The following is an 18081-nucleotide window of genomic DNA, read 5'->3' on the forward strand; positions in this document are numbered from 1 at the left end:
CCTGGTCCAGCTTTGATAACTGGCAGATTTCAATTTTTTAACCCTTTTTGGTGGTAGCATTCTGATTTCAAACAGGTAACTCATATTGGAGGAAACAAAATTGAGGATTTATTACCTTATTTTTTGTAGTTAAATGTTTCAATTCTGCCAGATCTTTACATAGAACTCAAGTTTTGAGGTAGAGTCTAAAGACCTATATTAAAGTTATAAGGTAAAAATAAGTTAGAGCTGAGGGCAGAAGTCCAAAGTGAGTGTCCTTAATGATTTTGGTGACCCTGATCATTGCACCAGTGAAATGAAAATGCTGATATGATCACTCTCAGGCATGATTGCTTCTGTAGACCTGAATGGTAAGTAACTTAAATTTAAATCATAATATTAAGGGAGTCGTTCATCTTAGCTAATTTTTTGAAGAGTGCTGTATGCCAAAGTCATAAGAAAATTATTTTAACCTTTATGATAAGTAAGTGTACATGTCTTCAGACTTTTAGTATAAAGTGAAAATATCCTTGAAAAAATTGCTCAAATCTTCCTCCATGGATTTTGTGAAATCTGTCAAGAGATAGGAATATGCAATAGTGTAAGTTTGAAGTTAGTCTGTGAACTTAGAAATACCATGTATTTGAATGAGGGTTTTGAAAAAAAAAAAATTGGAGGTATTTATTGCTGTAGATCACTTAGCATTTCTAGAGGGAGCTCACATTTGATTTTCTCTTTAGAACAACTTTAGCAAGATGGGAATATTTAATTGTTCTTCTGCCTTTCAAGGAACATAAAATAAACTGTGGCAGATTGTGGACTAAGTACAGGAGGAGCTTTCATTGTGAATTAAGGTCAAGTTTCTTCGTAAGTGGATACCCTTTAGATGCAGTTGAATATCAATGTGAAGGGCCCTTGAGATGTTAAGAGTTATTCTAACTACTTCACTTCCTGATATTTCAACAGAAAAATTTTGTTTTCTTTTCAAATATAAGATAACTTCATAGATCAGATTTTCTAAAGCTGATTCTCTTATACCGAGAAGTAGCTGTTTGCTTTCCCTTCATGTAATCATCCTGTATGCTTAGTCCTGGAGAATAAATCATGTGCTTGTTAAACAATGCTTTTTAAATGTCTGTCCTGTGCAAGGCATCTTCAGGGCACTTACAAGATCTTGATAAATGTACCTGAGTCCCCAGCATCTTTGAGCAACAACCTTTTGTTTACAGAGTATGTTCTATTGCCAATAAGTTAACTGGAAAATGTGACATTTAAAATTATATTCCCAAAGAAATGTAAAACACTTAATATATTGTTTGGCATTAATTTTTCTGTGGTATGAAAAATACATTATGAAACATGGGTACAAGATAGCTTTATTTTGTTGTTCCTGGAGGATTTTTTTTGCTCCTAGTGGTTCTGAGGGCTGATGACTCATTTGAATAATTTATTTTGTTTTCATATTATACTCCAGTCCCTCAATTAAATATGTAAAAATATTGAGTATTATAATAGGTTATTCTACTTTATATTCAAACTCAATATTGACAGTGTGAGAGAGCTTTATCTCTTAAGTAGATTCTGATGCATGGAAACATCTGGATCTGACTTGTCAATAACTTTTTGCTACTTAGAGAGTTAAACTCCTGTTTTCTCATCAATGAAATGGGTGTAGTAATATACCTCAGAGGTTTTTATTGGGTTAAGTTCTGGACACTGTCAAAGCATATAGTAAGCTTTAAATAATGGAAGTACTCTTATTATCTTTATTATCATAATCTATTTTAAAATTTCTTCTCTCCCTCCTCTTCCCTCCACTTTTTCCTCTGCATAGGCTGAGAGTACTACAGGGTAAGGCCATGAGAGGAGACAGCAGTTCTCTCAAATGAAAGCAGTTTCTTATAACACTCATTTTGTAAAATAACAAAATAAGATGAATACTCTGAATATTTTGAGATGCTATTGGGAAGAACTTTTAAAAACTACATAGAGATTTTAGAAATAACTAATTAACATTTTTTGAACTTCAAAGAAGAGCTTTATTATATTATCTTCAGAGTTTAAAGTGTGAATTAGATTTCATGTGTGTACCCTATTAAAATATGGACTTTAAAAGCAATGAGATATTTTTTTAGGCTTCATCATAATTTCTTGGATGAATTTCAGAGATTTTATTTCAATAAAACTGTACTTTTAAAAAAGTACATTTATGAAATGAGTGCATCACTAAAATATATAGGCCTAAAAATGTAAAAAAAAAAGTAAGTGACATTAAATATTAATGAAAATGTAAGATCTTTTAGTTCTGTTGGGCCAAAGTGTAATTACCAAGTGAAAATTTGAAGATAATCCCAGACATCTGTTTCTGATTGTCTTAGTACAAGAAAAAGTTTGTGAATGTTAAAACTCTTTATTCCTTAAGTAGGATATAGGATAACCCTGTCTCTATTTTAAAAGAATGTGGGACCTTAATTTTTCTTCTCTCTCTTCCTTCCTTTCCTTCCCTCCCCTCCATTTCCCCTGTGTCCCCTCTCCACCTAACCCAGTTGTAGACAGTTAGATTAATTATATTCCTAGGTTCATGGCCAGTTTGATCATGACCAGGATAATCCCTTCAGGTTTCCTCTCTTTCATTCATGTGTTTATTCCCATTAACTCTTCCTAACTTCATCTTCCCTTTGCACCATAGACAACTGCTCTAATGTGCTTGATTTTCATCCTTAGATTTGTAGAATGCCTTTGCAAAATGTGTAGTGATATTTTGGGTGAAATGAATTTTTAACATTTATAGCTAGTGTTGTGACACAGAATGCACCTGATATTTTGATTCCTTGTTGGCTTTCTAAGGTCCATTCATGTGTCAGTGTTTATATGGCGTTTGTTGGTTCTCATCTGTGCATAGTAATACGTGAAGTTTATTTCCCACGTGGTACTCCCATGATGGACATGTTGATTGCTTTCCACACACTAAGAGGCTTGCATTAAACACCCTTTTATGTGTTCTCTTCGATGAACATTTCTTTGGCCATGGGATTGCTGGTTAGGGCTTATCCTGGATTTGGTGAATCTTGTTGATTTGACTGAGTTCTGTCAAATGGCCCAACAGGATGGCTGTCTCAGGCTTACACTGCCACCAGATAGTACACTGGGCCTTCCCCCACAATCCCACTAGTACTTGGTTTTATCCGGTTTTCTAAATATTGCCAGTCTCAAATCTCATTGTTCTCATTTATGTTTCTCTGGATTGCTAAGGAATTTGGATATTAGTTAAAATGCTTTAACTTACTTATTTTATTTTAATTTATGTTCATTTCCTTTGCCCATTTTTTTCCCCTCTCTGTTGGATTTATCTTTTTCTGGTTGCTTTGTTAGTTTTTTCTTCTTTTTATTTAAATGTTTGAAATATCTTATCCTAATGTATTAATGCATGTTTAACTTTGCCCCTGTTATCCCTCAATAATTAGAAGTCTTTAATTTTGAGATACTCAAATTCATCATTTTTTAAACCTTTTGAGTTATATTTGAAGGTCTTTCTAAGAAATCTCTTTTCCTCCCACAAGATATTTTCTTACATATCCTTGTTAGCTTTATCTTTTCACATTTAACTTTTAAAGCTATCTGGAATTTACCTTTGCATATGATAAATATGGTATAAAACTCAAGTTTTATATTTCTCCTAGATTGTGGTTAGAATACATTTTCTGAGTATACTAATAAACAATGCAAAAATATTGATTGAAGTTACTTAGAATTTATAGATTAATTTTGGGAAAATTAATGTTAATTGTTATATTAATCATGTTAAATTGTCCTACCCATGAGCCTTAGAATATTTCTCCATATTTTTCAAGTTTGGATAGTTTGGGTAGTTTCAATTACTCAGACTAGCTACATTTAAAAATTGATCTGATATAAAAAAAAAGTTGACTTGGTTGATATGATCAAATTTAAGTAAAAAAAAAAAACAACAACAAGAAAAAAACCATGGCTACTCTGATTAAGTCTTTAGGATAATTATATAGCTGTGAAATCATGACGTTAGCCCTCCTAAAATATACTTTTTATAGTTCACTTCAATGTGTTTTCTTCTAAACCATATCTGTGATAGCTAAATTTTAAATGTTTTTTTTAATTCATTGATTTTTTAAAAATTTTTATTGAAATACGATAAATGATCACTTTTATGAAAAGAATTACTATTTAGTTGACCCCAGTGGAATTTTTAAATTTTAGGTCATATTCTATAAGATAGTTTTATATATTTAGAAGTGATCTTTATGTTAGCATTGAGGGTTTTTTTCTTTAATTTTTTTTTAACGTTTATTTGTTTTTGACAGACAGAGATGGAGTGTGAGCAGGGGAGGGGCAGAGAGAGATAGGGAGACATGGAATCCGAAGCAGGCTCCAGGCTCCCAGCTGTCAGCACAGAAGCCAATGCAGGACTCAAACTCACAAACCATGAGATCATGACCTAAGCCGAAATTGGACACTCAACCGACTGAGCCGCCCAGGCGCCCCAGCATTGAGTTTTTGTAGCAGTGATGCAATAATTAATCATATTTAAATTTGAATGTGTGGAAATAGTGACAGCAGTTTTTACACCAAAAAACAAACAAACAAACACCCAAAACCTAAAATGTATTTTGGTAAACACAGTACTGAAGAACGGTTATTTAAGAAAAAAGGGATTTTGATGCCTTAAACTTATGAGTAAGGAAAATAATGATTTGGGGGACACCCGAATGCTCACTGCTAATTTGAGACAAATATTTGAGCTGGTAGTTTGCCCTAAGGTGACCTGCCCACTTTGCAGGAAGCCAGGTAGTGGTGATCTGCCCATTCTTCTTTAACACTGAAAGAGGAGACTGGTATGCAGGTAATAAATGAGCTTGAGGGAAAAAAAAAAGGGGGGGGGCGGATTTTGAAAAGAAATTGTTTTCATATTTGAGTGTGATGCCTTTCAGCCTAAGACCATCAGGAACACAGTGGTAGTGAGGAATTTGGCTTAATTACTACTTGCACTGAGGGAACACCACATCATGGGCATCCTGAGGTTGTGTCATAGAATTTGAATATTGGTTGGGTGATTTGGGAGAGCGTCTAAAGAAGCAGGGTGTTCTCTAGATTGGATGCTGAATCAATTCTGTGACTGGATAAAGAGGCCATTCATTTAGGAAGAGAGAGGGATGTTTTTGGTGTTTCTTGGGTTGTACACTGGCCTTTTTCTTTTTTCTGTTTAGTAAAATTATGAAGTAATCTTGCTTTGTCTCATCATGGATTGAAAGTAATCTTGTCTCAAGTTGGTATTCTGTAAGAATGTGTAATATATAATAGAAAAAAACAGCCTGGTGGTGAGAGTCTGATGAGTTCAGGACATCAAAGTCTACCCTCCCCCTCCCCCACTTTTTTCCTTCATTCCTCTTTGTTCCATAAGTAGGTAAAATTGTTTTAAAAGTATATGCTTGAGGTGCCTGGGTGGCTTGGTCGGTTAAGCGTCCGACTTCGGCTCAGGTCATGATCTCACGGTCCGTGAGTTCGAGCCCCGCGTTGGGCTCTGTGCTGACAGCTCAGAGCCTGGAGCCTGTTTCAGATTCTGTGTCTCCCTCTCTCTCTGCCCCTCCCCTGTTCGTGCTCTGTCTCTCTCTGTCTCAAAAATAAATAAACGTTAAAAAAAATTAAAAAAAAATAAATACAAGTATATGCTTAATTTGGGAATTTTCTTTTTCTTGTCCCAGTCACCTAGGGCAATGACTGAATCATAAAGATGTGAGAGGCTTCCATCTGGACAAAGAACAAGAAACATGGTATTACATTGTGGCTTTGCCACAGATAACCTTGCTGGTGGTTTTTAATTCTGAGTTGTATTCTCACTTTGAAATAACCATCTCTTTTGCTGCCTGTCCCAGTGGAAGCCACCCTGGATCCTTTGCTTTTACTATTCCCCTTATCTGGCATCACCAATCTTTGTAAGGCTGAGCTCCTTATCTTTTAGTCCTTAGATATCACATACATTTCCCCGTGCCTAAGATATCTGTATAAATTGGCCTCATTCAGTCTACCTAGCTTTGTTTTATTTTGTTTGTAGCACTTAGCATTATCTGAAGTTAACCCATTTATTCTCTGGTGTGGTCCTCCTTCCCCACTCCTCTTCACATAAGCTTCTTCACATAAGCCACTTCAAACATAAACTCCACGTGGGTGAGAACTTGTATGTATGTATGGGTCTGTGCACCCAGCCCCTAATAAAGTTCCGGGCACCGACTGGGTGCTAGCAAATATTTGTTTAATAATTAGATACGTACATAAATGAATAAATGACCAACTCAGTAAACATATTCTGAGCATAACTCTATGTCTGTTGACTATTAAAAAGAGAAACACTTGTTAGTTTATTATTTAATTGAGATGTAAGTTCCTGAAAAAAAATGCCTTAAAATATTCAAATCAGTTCTTTGCTATTGGTTTTTTGTTCAGCATCTGTGTTCCAAGAGTATGGGTTGGATGAGATAGTATTATGATGGTGCTTTCCTGATGCTTAAATTAATACTTGGAGGCATTTCTGTGGAGTGATTGCAATGTAAATATACTTTCATTCACTAATGCCACAATCAAAGCAGAACTTTGAGAGAAGTGAAGTGGGTTGAAAACAACCTGGCTATTAGAAGTTTCCATAGATCCATACTTTATTAATTTGGTAATGGTGATGGTGGGAGAAGCAGGACTGGATATAAAATACATGTGACATTATACCTATTAAGTTTGAAGATAATTATAACTTACTTTACTATATGCTTTTCCTGCTACTTTATATTTCCTGTTACTGAACTTAGTATTGGAATTTTATTCCAATATTATATTATTGGATATTATAAAGTAATTTGACAATATTATAAACTTATAAACTAATTCAATATTATAAACTGTCACTATTATAAACTAATTCGACAATATTTTAAAACTAAGTTTTATCTTTCAGCTTAGGGATTCAATTTTTCATGGATTCATAATGCCAAGGTCTGATTTGTAGTGTGTGAAAGTTGGTTTGCAGTGAAAGATGAAATGTGGTATGAAAATCTTAGGTGAATGGTGGAAAAAGTTTGGAAGCCACCACTCTTGGATTGGAATTCCTGCTCTAATGCTTTTGTTTTAACTTTGCAAGTTCTTTAGTGTCTCTGAGTCTGTTTCCTCACTCACAGAGTAGATGGGGTATTTATGTATAGGTCGGTGTTGAGAGCTCAGTGAGACGATCCATTTCAAGGGTGTGGTGTGGTATGTGACATTATTAAGTGATGAGTAATTGTAAGTGCTGTGCTTTCCCTCTGTTTTCCATCAGAGGAAAAAGGAGTTATATGACTTTCCAAATATAGAAGATTATTATTCTCTGTAGATAACATAATGGCATATAATGCATTATATTTGACATTGTTTCTATAAGCAATGCTTGACATGGTAAATTGCAAAAGAGCACCGATCACAATAATATTAATGATAATAGCAAATATTTGTTGTGTTTGCCACGTGTCTTAACACCTTTAATCCTTATCACAAGACCCATGAAATACTAATTATTTTAACTGTTTTACAGACGAGTAAATTAAGGCACAGTGTTAAATTAGCAGGGCACACAGGCAACTTCATTACTAAAAGATTCTACACTTTTTTATTCATTAAAAATTGATACTGCCAAACCCCTTTCATTCTTCAGATAAAGTCAGTAATTATCCAAATAAGTATATTCTCGATACACAAAAGCCTTCTCATCCCTGCCCTCTGCCTGGGAAGGACTCTGGTTTTAGGACTCAATACCGCCTCTCCTTTCGGTAAAGAAGAAAGGCAGCAGAAGCATCCAGTCTTGAGTCCTAAGTCTGCAGACTGTACGGACAGTTGTTAATAGTGTAGGTTTGGTCTTTTGAATGTTGAAACATCATGATTACTTGGGGTGAAAAAGAAAAAGCATACAGAAAACACATATTTTTTTATTTTTTATTTTTTTAAAGTGTACTTCTTTATTTTGAGACCGAGACAGCATGAGCAGGACAGAGGCAGAGAGAGAGAGAACAAAATCCCAAGCAGGGCTCCGTGCTGCCAGCACAGAGCCTGATGCGGGGCTCATACTCACAAAACTGTGAGATCATGACCTGAGCCGGAACCAGAAGTCAGACGCTTAACCAACTGAACCACCCAGGCATCCCAAAACACAGATTTTTTTTAAAAGTATTATGTGTGAGGGGTGCCTGGGTGGCTCAGTCGGTTGGGCGGCCGACTTCGGCTCAGGTCATGATCTCGTGGTCCGTGAGTTCGAGCCCCGCGTCGGGCTCTGTGCTGACGGCTCAGAGCCTGGAGCCTGTTTCAGATTCTGTGTCTCCCTCTCTCTGACCCTCCCCCGTTCATGTTCTGTCTCTCTCTGTCTCAAAAATAAATAAACGTTAAAAAAAAAAATTAAAAAAAAAAGTATTATGTGTGAAAATACTGAGACACTGGCTTTCCTACAAATAAATTTATTAACAAGGAGCATATAAAAGAACATTATATCTGAATAAACCATATATGTTTAACTGTTTTAAGAAGTGTCATGTTTCTGATGATTAAGCCTCTTTATAGCTTTGATCTTAGTTATCTTGCTTTATATGCTGTTCTCTTATGTCATTTTTCAGTTTTATCGTATTTGAATGGAAATCTTTATTTATTTTAAGATGATTTCTTATAGTTCTGGTTCAGTAAGTTTACAATAATTTCAGGCCATGCAGACCCCTACTGAAATTTGAAAGAGCCTGAAGTCTTTGTAGATGATCTTAAGATAACATTGTTCTTGGCCTTATGATGAACTGCATATGTATATCAGCTTTGAGACATAATAATTACTTTAATTTTTTTAAGACTTCGATTGTATTTAATCTCCTGGTTTGATGAAATGTTGGATTATAAAGGAAATAAATTTCTCCTTCTTAAGAATGCTTTATGGAGGTTTTCTCTCCCTGTGGTACTTCCTGACGCCCTGATATTATGTCATGTATAATTGGATTGACGCTCAGCCTGAATACTTCTTTCTCTTCTTGGCAGCATGGGGTAACCTTGGAAATGTTCTGAAGAGTCAGAGCAAAATTTCTGAAGCTGAAAGCGCCTATAGAAATGCTTTGTACTACCGTAGCAACATGGCTGACATGCTTTATAATTTGTGAGTATGCATTACTTTCTCTGGTTTGCTTCATCTTTGAAACCTGTGGTGAGAGACTATTGATTTAACTGCTGGAAATGGAAATGATGATAGCTGTTTTTCTGAAACAGTCTTTTCATTAATCATGCCTGTGAGACTAGTAGGTGCTTAGTATTTGTGATTTCTTTGTTTTGGGCCTATGCATTGGCCCAAATATTCGTGTCTATTGATGTAGTATGGTTGAATTTTCTTGAAGTACTGTGGTACTTCATATATAACCTAAAAATTGGTTTAAATGCTTTCAGTTTTGTTTGTTTGAAGTTTGTTCCATTAACACTTAGTTGGGATCAGGAAATAAGGTTGCTATGTGTGATACTTCATATAATCAATATTTTCATTATTATCAAAGAATTGTCTGTGTCAAAGTATGTATAGAACGTGTAGTAAATCTGGGGAGTTGTCAAATAAGAAAATGTGGTTTAACAGCCCTCCCCCTGCAAAGGTACTGGTAATTAAGTCAGAGTATCTGTCTATGTCAGGTTAGAAAAATCCCTTGGGGAAAAATTTGCTGTTTTTCCCTGGAAAGAGGATGCAGTAAGATATTAATGGATATATGCAAAACCCAAATATCTTCTTTGTCTCTTACATTTATGACACGTTTGTGTTTGCAAGTAATAGAAACTTGGTCTAAATTTGCTTAAACACAAAAGAGAATTTATTAATTCCTATAATTGAAAATTTCTGGAGTTGATTAAACGTAGGCACAATTAGATCCAGGTGCTTTACCTTTCAGAAATTTGTCTCCATTTTCTGTATCCAGTTTCCTTTGGGTTCATGCCTCTCCCTGTGGGGCTCTGTCAGTTGCAAAGACAACTTGTACACCTTTATAGACATAATGTCATGACCCTTTTCAATCTCAGGAGGGGTTGCCTTGGTGTCTCTGTTAATCCTGGTAGAGATCTTTGAGTGACCCTTCTGGGGTCGTGTGTCCTCTCTTGAGTGAACCATGGGGCAGAGTGGCAGGGGCAGTAGCACACCTCTTTTGGCAGGGCCTCCATGGTTAGAATGGTTGGGAGGAGGACCAAGTCCCTGTAGGAAGGGACCAGACATAGTAAGATGTCTACTGCTTATCTTCAATGGATGAAGTAATACTGATAGTATCAAACTAACTTGGCAACTTAATTTTTAATATGTGTTTGTATTCTGGTTATATCTAAATCTTTTGTACTGGCTAAATCTAAGTGAACAGACAGAAAAAATAGAAAATGAATAAAAATAAACAAAAAAAAATCTAGATTTTTAAGAAAAAGTAGACAAGGTGAGCTCGGTTTAACTTCCTGTTCCTACATTTACCTTGTATTCAAACTCCCAGACTTTAACACCAGGATCTCAGCCTCCTGGCCTATGGTCTAAATTAGGTTAGCATGTGTTTTGTGTTGACGTGAATAGTGTTCAGTTTTCTGTTTTTACCTGGAATGCATTTAGATGGGGCACACCCTCTCCAGTTTGTACTCTCCCTGATACTTGCTTTCTACTGTTTCTTGCTTCACCCTGTATATTACTGTAATTTTTCATGAAATACGTATTTCCATCTTTTTTTTTTTACTTGAATGAGTATACCTAGATACGCCTACAAAGGCTTTCCCCATGTCCACCTCATCTAAATTATGTGATATTACTTTATTAGTGATTAGCAGTATTTTTATTTCATGAAAAAAGAACCTTATCAGTTTAATACATGTATACCAATGTTTTTTGGGTTTGTTTTTTTTTTTTTTTTTTTTTTTTTGCATCTGAAAGTAACTTTGTCACAGGGACCCCTTGTCTTGTAATAAGGGACTAGTTTTCTTCTCGTGCCCATTCCCCACAGATTTTCAGAGGACAGAGTAAACTGAACAACCAGAACCTCTTCACTGAGCTTGTCTTTCTTTTTCTTAAAGAACCTACAGCCAGTAGTTTCAGGTTACCTACCTCCTGGCGGTATCTGGCATGGCTTGAAAGAAGAAGGAAGTGTATCTATCTAGGCTTACTCTTTGCTGAGAAGAGAAATTTATTCAATTAGACAAATACCCTTTACATGTAACTTAAAACCTGCATCTTGTAACTTCCTCTGTGGCTGTATATTTGAACTGTTACGGAATGGATAGACCTCCCAAATCCAAATGAAAAATCCTTGCTGGAAAAGTGGTTATTAACAAAACGTTTTTTTCCCCCCTTATTTATAAGTGAGATGTAGCATAAATGCCATATATAGTTCCAAAATATTTTTTATTAATATGGCAGGTTTTTTAAACTACACTTAACTGTTAGGTCAAATGGGGAGGCTTAAATTCCATAAGAAATGTTACCAATCATTATAAAATATTGGATTATAAAGTCCATGTGTTTGATAGAATTCTGATACTAAATAACTATATTTCAAAAGAAGTGAATTCTTCATTGATTTATTTTTATTTTTTTATTTAAAAAACTTTTAAATTTATTTTGAGAGAGAGTGCAAGTGGGGGAGGGGCAGAGAGAGAGGGAAAGAGAGAATCCCAATCAGGCTCCACAATGTCAGCTCAGAGCCTGATGTGGGGCTTAATCTCACAAATCGTGAGATCATGACCTGAGCCAAAACCACGAGTAGGACACTTAACTGACTGAGCTACCCATTGATTTTTGATCAGTCATTAATAAAATGCACCAAGGTAAATATCTTACCACCTGTAATATTATAAATGTGTCTGGTATTATATGTCCTTATGAGCAAACTTTTGTTTTTGGTTTTGTTTTTTCTGTTTATTTACATAGTTTTGAAAAAAGCCAAGTTTTCTCATGGACCATTTAGAGACTATTTGACAATACAGTTTTTCTTTTAAGGTATATATGCTGTTTTTATTCCGTAATTTTCTCTGATATACAGAAATTTCTTCTTGTTCTGTTTCAGTTTTGAAAGAAAAGAAATGTGCTTTGCTCAGTTTTATCAGTTAACGTAACCTAATATCACTCCTTCGTGGTAGTAGCAGTTATTAGTACATTTCATATCCTCAGTTACAGTTATATCTCTTAAAGATGTTTATGACCAAAGCCTGAAATAATGGACCTAGTATATCGTTGGCACGAAATGCCCATTTTTATTAATTAATTTTAGAAGCTTTTGGGAATCATGTAAGCTCCTGTTAGGTCCTGTACTTAACTTTTAATCAGTAACCTAGATTTATTTATTTTTTTCTTTTTTTTTTCTTTTCTTCTTTCTTTCTTTCTTTCTTTCTTTCTTTCTTTCTTTCTTTCTTTCTTTCTTTCTTTCTTCTTTTTAACATCTTCAATGTTTATAAATCTACCTGCTGTGGAAACTACTGAAAAAACTGCATGGTGTTAGGAATTTTTATTAGGAAAATGATCTCTAGACATACATTATTATGTAACTTCAGAACACTGATTACCAAAGTGAGGTCCACCACCACTGGCCAGATACAAGATGATTCTAGGAGGTCAGAGATAATCTTTAATCCCTATAATTTTATGTTTCTGTTTATAGTTTAAAGATATAACTAGCTCATCTAAATGTTCTAGGTGGGGATAGAAGGAAGAAAAGATGATTTGGAAAAACATCAAGTAAGTAATAATACAAATGATAGGTGGTTATATCTGAAGTTTAGGGAACATTGCATTAAAATATTTTAAAACTTTGAGGATGTTTTTCTGTAGCATTAATATCAAGTTATATCTGAGAGGTGCATGTATAAAGTTCAATTGCCTATTTATAAAATTATGGAATAATTTTAATTTTTTTCTCTGTTAATAATTACCTGAATTACTTCTATGTGCCAAGCACTCTTAGTTCTTTACATATGTTATAACAGCTTGTCTTCAAATGAGGCCTACAAAATGAAGAAAATGAAACTCAGGTAATTTGTGTTGGTTACACAAATAAAAGAAAAGCCAGTATTTGAACTTAAGATGTTCTGACTCTATACCCATGCAGTCATAGTATTTCTTCTCAAGCTGGCAGAGATAAACCAAGGATGTGGGGAAAAAAAAATAACCTCAGTATATTTCTTTTAAACCTAGAAGAAAAAACTTAATTCTAACTACTTTTACATATATAAATAAAATACTTGTAATTACGTCTTTAAAAAAATTTTTTTTTAATGTTTAAGAGAGAGAGACAGAGAGACAGAGACAGAGCGCAAGCAGGGGAGGGGCAGAGATTCAGGGAGACACAGAATCCAAAGCAGGCTCCAGGCTCTGAGCTGTCAGCACAGAACCCAACGTGGGGCTCGAACCCACAAATCATAAGATCATGACCTGAGCTGAAGTCGGACGCCTAACCGACTGAGCCACCCAGGCACCCCTACACAACTGTAATTACATCTAATAGAGAGTATCAGTTATTATTATTTTTTAATGACAGTTACTAAGTTTACTGTACTTTTACTGTAGAATTTTGTTAGAAGGATCATGAGTTCGCACAACTGAGCTAAAAGTTGCTTTCAAGAAGAAAGTACTGCAGAAATTGTTTTAAATTGCCTAAATCCATTAATTATAAGGTTTTGATATCACTTCAATCCATGCTTACAGATAATAAGCATATAATGTGAAATTTGAAACAGTACATAATTCTACTTTAAAAAATTGAGATGTAATTGAAATATAACATTAGTTTCAGGTGTACCTCATGATTCAATATGTGTATGTATTGAGCCAATCACCACAATAAGACTAGTTAGCTGTCACTAAACATGTTCACAATTTTTTTTTTGTCTTGTGATGAGAGCTTCTACTTAGCAAATAAGACTAGTTAGCTGTCACTAAACATGTTCACAATTTTTTTTTTTGTCTTGTGATGAGAGCTTCTACTTAGCAAATAAGACTAGTTAGCTGTCACTAAACATGTTCACAATTTTTTTTTTGTCTTGTGATGAGAGCTTCTACTTAGCAAATAAGACTAGTTAGCTGTCACTAAACATAGTTACACTTTTTTTTTCTTGTGATGAGAGCTTCTACTTAGAAAATTTCTCTTCGCAACTTTCAAATATGTAACACATTGTTATTAGCTATAGTGACCATGCTGTACAATGGATCCCCATGACAAATATATTTTATAAGCAGAAGTTTGTACCTTTTGACCCCCTTCACCCGTTTCACCAGACCCCCATTCTACTCTTAAGAGTGACAGATGTGGTGCATTGAAAGCATAGCCTTATATTCAGCCTTTTATTCATATTGCTGTATTTATTAAAATCCATTACTTCACACAAGTAATTTTAAGACCAGTGTAACAGATCTGTATTATGATGTTGGTTTCTCTTTTCATGTATAATAAATTTCAGGGATAAAGCAGATAGACCATTGCTCAATGATTTATACTGTCAAATTTTATAAATATATAGTCGACTTTCAACCTTCTAGCAGCACTACTCACTGTCTCTGAAATAAAATTGATTTCTATCCTGAAAAATACTCATTGTTCTTTCATTGTTGTTATAGATTTGCCCTAGCAGTCTGTTCCAAATGATATTTAAACAAGTAATTCAATAGAACATTGAATATTTCATTAGGTATTAAATTTCAGGGTGCAGATAATAAATTTAATGTGGTTTAATCAATTCTTGATTATCTTACATAACAGAGGGGATCGTTTCTGTGGATAATAGATTTTGCCACCATAAGCTAGTTGTCAGTTTTATTCTATGTTGTAAGAACCTAAGTAATCATCTAATATGAGAAGCCAGGAGAGGAGCAATAAAATAATTTAAGGAAATAAAAAGAAAATGTTAATGAAGTAGACTATGGTGAAACATTGGGAAGTAATGAGTAACTGTAAGAGAATGTTCTTTAAAAGATCAACAGTTTTGGGCAAGCGTAGTATATGACCAAATTGAAAACCTCAAGTATATAAAAGAGAATGAGAAAGAGGCTACAACCAGATGTATGGAAGCTTAAAACAACAAAACATTAGTTATATATATATATATATATATATATATATATATATATATATATATATATATGAAAATATTAGTGACATGAATGCTTTTTTGCGAAAATATAAATGATCAATATTAACCCAAGAAGTAGGCAATTGGAATCAAAAACCTTAAAAAATTTTAAAAGCCATATGAAAGAGTTTTCTCCAAAGGAACAAAGTTAAGTCATTTGACAAATGTGTACTATCAAATCTTCAATCAATGAAGTTATTTCTTGTACCAGTTACACTTCTCATTTATTTTTGTGAAGCTATATAAACTGATGGCAAAAGGTCTGACTATATTTAACACCAAAAAACAAAGGAGAATAATGAAAATAATAACAACAGCAAACATCAAAACCCCCCAAAAAACAAAAAACAAACCCACACACCAAAAGCAAACAAACAACAAAATAACAGGACTACCAGTTATACTTATGAATATAAATGTAGACATACCCTAAAATTAATAGAGTGAATGTAGTAGCATATTAAAGATTAAAACATCGCTATCAGGTGAGGTTTATTCTAAGATTTATAATGGCATGTTCCATATTACAATTCAATTATTATACTCTTTCAATTTAAAAATTCAGAAGAGGAAAAAATTATGATCATCTCTAGAAATTCCAGGAAGGTTTTTGGTCAACATTTGTTTCATAAATAATAAACAGACTTATAAATAGTCAGACTTATAATAAACTAGGAATAAAGACATACTTCTATTATATAAAGAATATTGGTCTAAAGTTAATAGCAACACCATATTTAATATTAAAGTACAGCAGTCATTTCCATTTACATTCAGTTTCTTGAAACAGTGGCAATTTCTTATTGATCATTGTATCTCTTCTTACACAGTTCTAATTGTACTTGTTGACTTTATAAATGAATTATGAAATCAATATCAGAGCAAGGAAGATTCTGTTTATCAATATGTGATAAGATTAGTAATGGGTATTAGATAATCACATTCTTGGAATTGTATAAGTGTTTTTTAATCATTATCATGAAATGATTCCAGGTTACAAGGAACCTTCTTGAATTAGATGTCTGGAGTTGCATTTTCTTGCAGTTTCAGAAGCAAACACATTTACATTCAATTGGTTTCTGTATTAGTTTCTTTTTTTATTTAAAACAAATTTTTAAACATTTATTTATTATATTATTGAAAGAGACAGACAGACAGACAGACAGAGACAGAGACAGAGCATGAGTGCAGGAGGCACAGAGAAAGAGGGAGGGAGACACAGAATCTGAAGCAGGCTCCAGGCTCTGAGCTGTCAGCACAGAGCCCGACATGGGGCTCAAACTCACAAACCGGGATATCATGACCTGAGCCAAAGTCAGACGCTCAACCGACTGAGCCACCCAGGTGTCCCATTGTGTATTAGTTTCTTAGGGCTGCTATAACAAAGCACCACAAACTGGGTAGCTAAAAACAATAGAAATTGATTTTATCACAGTTCTGGAGGCTAGCAGTCTGAAATCAAGGTATCCACAGGACGATTTCTCCCTGAAACCTGTAGGGGAGTCCTTCCTTACTTCTCTCTTATGGCTTGCTGGCATGCTTGGGAGTTTCTTGGCTTGCATCTGCAGAACTCTAGTCTGTGTTTGTCATCACATGACCTTCTCCCTGTGCACTCTCTAGTAAGGTTACCAGTCATATTGGATTGGGGGCCCAAACCTGTTAAATTAACAAGTTACATCTGCAGTGTCCCTGTCTCTAAATAAGGTCATATTCTGAGGTGTTGGAGGTTAGGACTTCAACATACATTTTTTTTTTGGGGGGGGGGAGAGACATAATTCAACCAATAACAACTGCCTATTGAAAGCTTCAGTTTGAGAGAGACCAGACAGTAGTTTTTCATGGAGGAGCAGATCAAGTAAAAGACTTCTTGATGAAGCCAAATCTTTGCATAGAATTTAAGTGGGTTTATGTATCTCACACTGTAAAGAACCTTTAGGAGGAAGTAATTTAAGAGGCTATAGCAGTGAGGGAAATGTGGGTACAGAGTTGTCACAGGTCTGCTTCTAGTGAGATGTTCATTTGTTCATTTAGGGGCAGGTTTTGAGGACCCTTGAGAGGTAAGAAGAATCAGAGATTATAAAATAGAAGTGATGTGACTATTTGACATGGAGCTAAGCCATTCTTAAGCTCCATGGCCCAACAAGGTATGAGAAGCCCAGGGAATGAAGACTGGTGGAAATAAGGGGAAAGGAAGCTTTGGCCAAATGGCTAGAGTTCAGGACAGGGTTTCCTGCCAAGTTCCATGGATGTGTGTGGGTGTGTGTGTGTGTTAAGGATGGAGGGAGGTGTCCCGGGGATACTAGGTAAGCAGGCTGGTCTCCTAAAATAGAGAATTCAGGAGACACTATCAATCAGGAGTGCCTGGAGGTGCTTGTCATGTGTGAAGTAAATGTAATTGAGAGATTTTTTGGTAAAATTCCATTGGTTTGAGGACACTAGGACTCTGGATACACAATTCATTTGGCTCTTGACTGATTTCTGCAATGAGGTGGGACAGACTACCAGTACCTACTTGTTCTCATGGCAAAAGCAAGGCCTACCACTTATTACATACTTTGTTTTAATTGATAATTTTCACCAATCAATACACAAATATAATCTTGTTGTAAAACACTGAAATAGTACTGAAGAAAATAGAGTAAAACATAAAAGTTTCTAATTATTGCATTTCTTTTTTTTTTTAAGTTTATTTATTTATTTTTGAGAGATGGAGAAAGAGCACGTGAGTGGGGGAGGGGCAGAGAGAAAGTATAGAGAGAGAATCCCAAGCAGACTCCCCACTGCCAGCATGCAGCCTGATGCAGGGCCCGAACTCACGAACTGTGAGACCATGACCTGAGTCAAAAACAAGAGTTGGAAGCCTAACCGACTGAGCCATCCAGGCGCCCCTAATTATCGCATTTCTTAACCCCCTTTTGCCTACCCTACGATATATCTCCTCAGATTTTCACAAGTATGTATACG

The 18081-nt window shown here is 34.9% G+C and overlaps 1 protein-coding gene and 1 non-coding gene across 3 annotated transcripts in view; both read left to right on the forward strand.

Moving 5' to 3' along the window:
• TMTC2 (transmembrane O-mannosyltransferase targeting cadherins 2) overlaps window positions 1–18081 on the forward strand; it is a 412004-nt gene that overhangs the window by 213010 nt on the left and 180913 nt on the right. For both annotated transcript variants that reach the window (XM_042947264.1, XM_042947265.1), the window contains exon 4: window positions 9040–9154. In XM_042947264.1, the coding sequence (XP_042803198.1) occupies window positions 9040–9154 (115 nt within the window). The remainder of the gene's footprint in view (window positions 1–9039; window positions 9155–18081) is intronic.
• Window positions 4673–4818, forward strand: LOC122225787. The gene has a single exon (XR_006205366.1). It is a non-coding gene; the product is annotated as a U12 minor spliceosomal RNA (small nuclear RNA).

The sequence above is a fragment of the Panthera leo genome, chromosome B4 (genome assembly GCF_018350215.1).
Source record: "Panthera leo isolate Ple1 chromosome B4, P.leo_Ple1_pat1.1, whole genome shotgun sequence".
NCBI lineage: Eukaryota > Metazoa > Chordata > Mammalia > Carnivora > Felidae > Panthera > Panthera leo.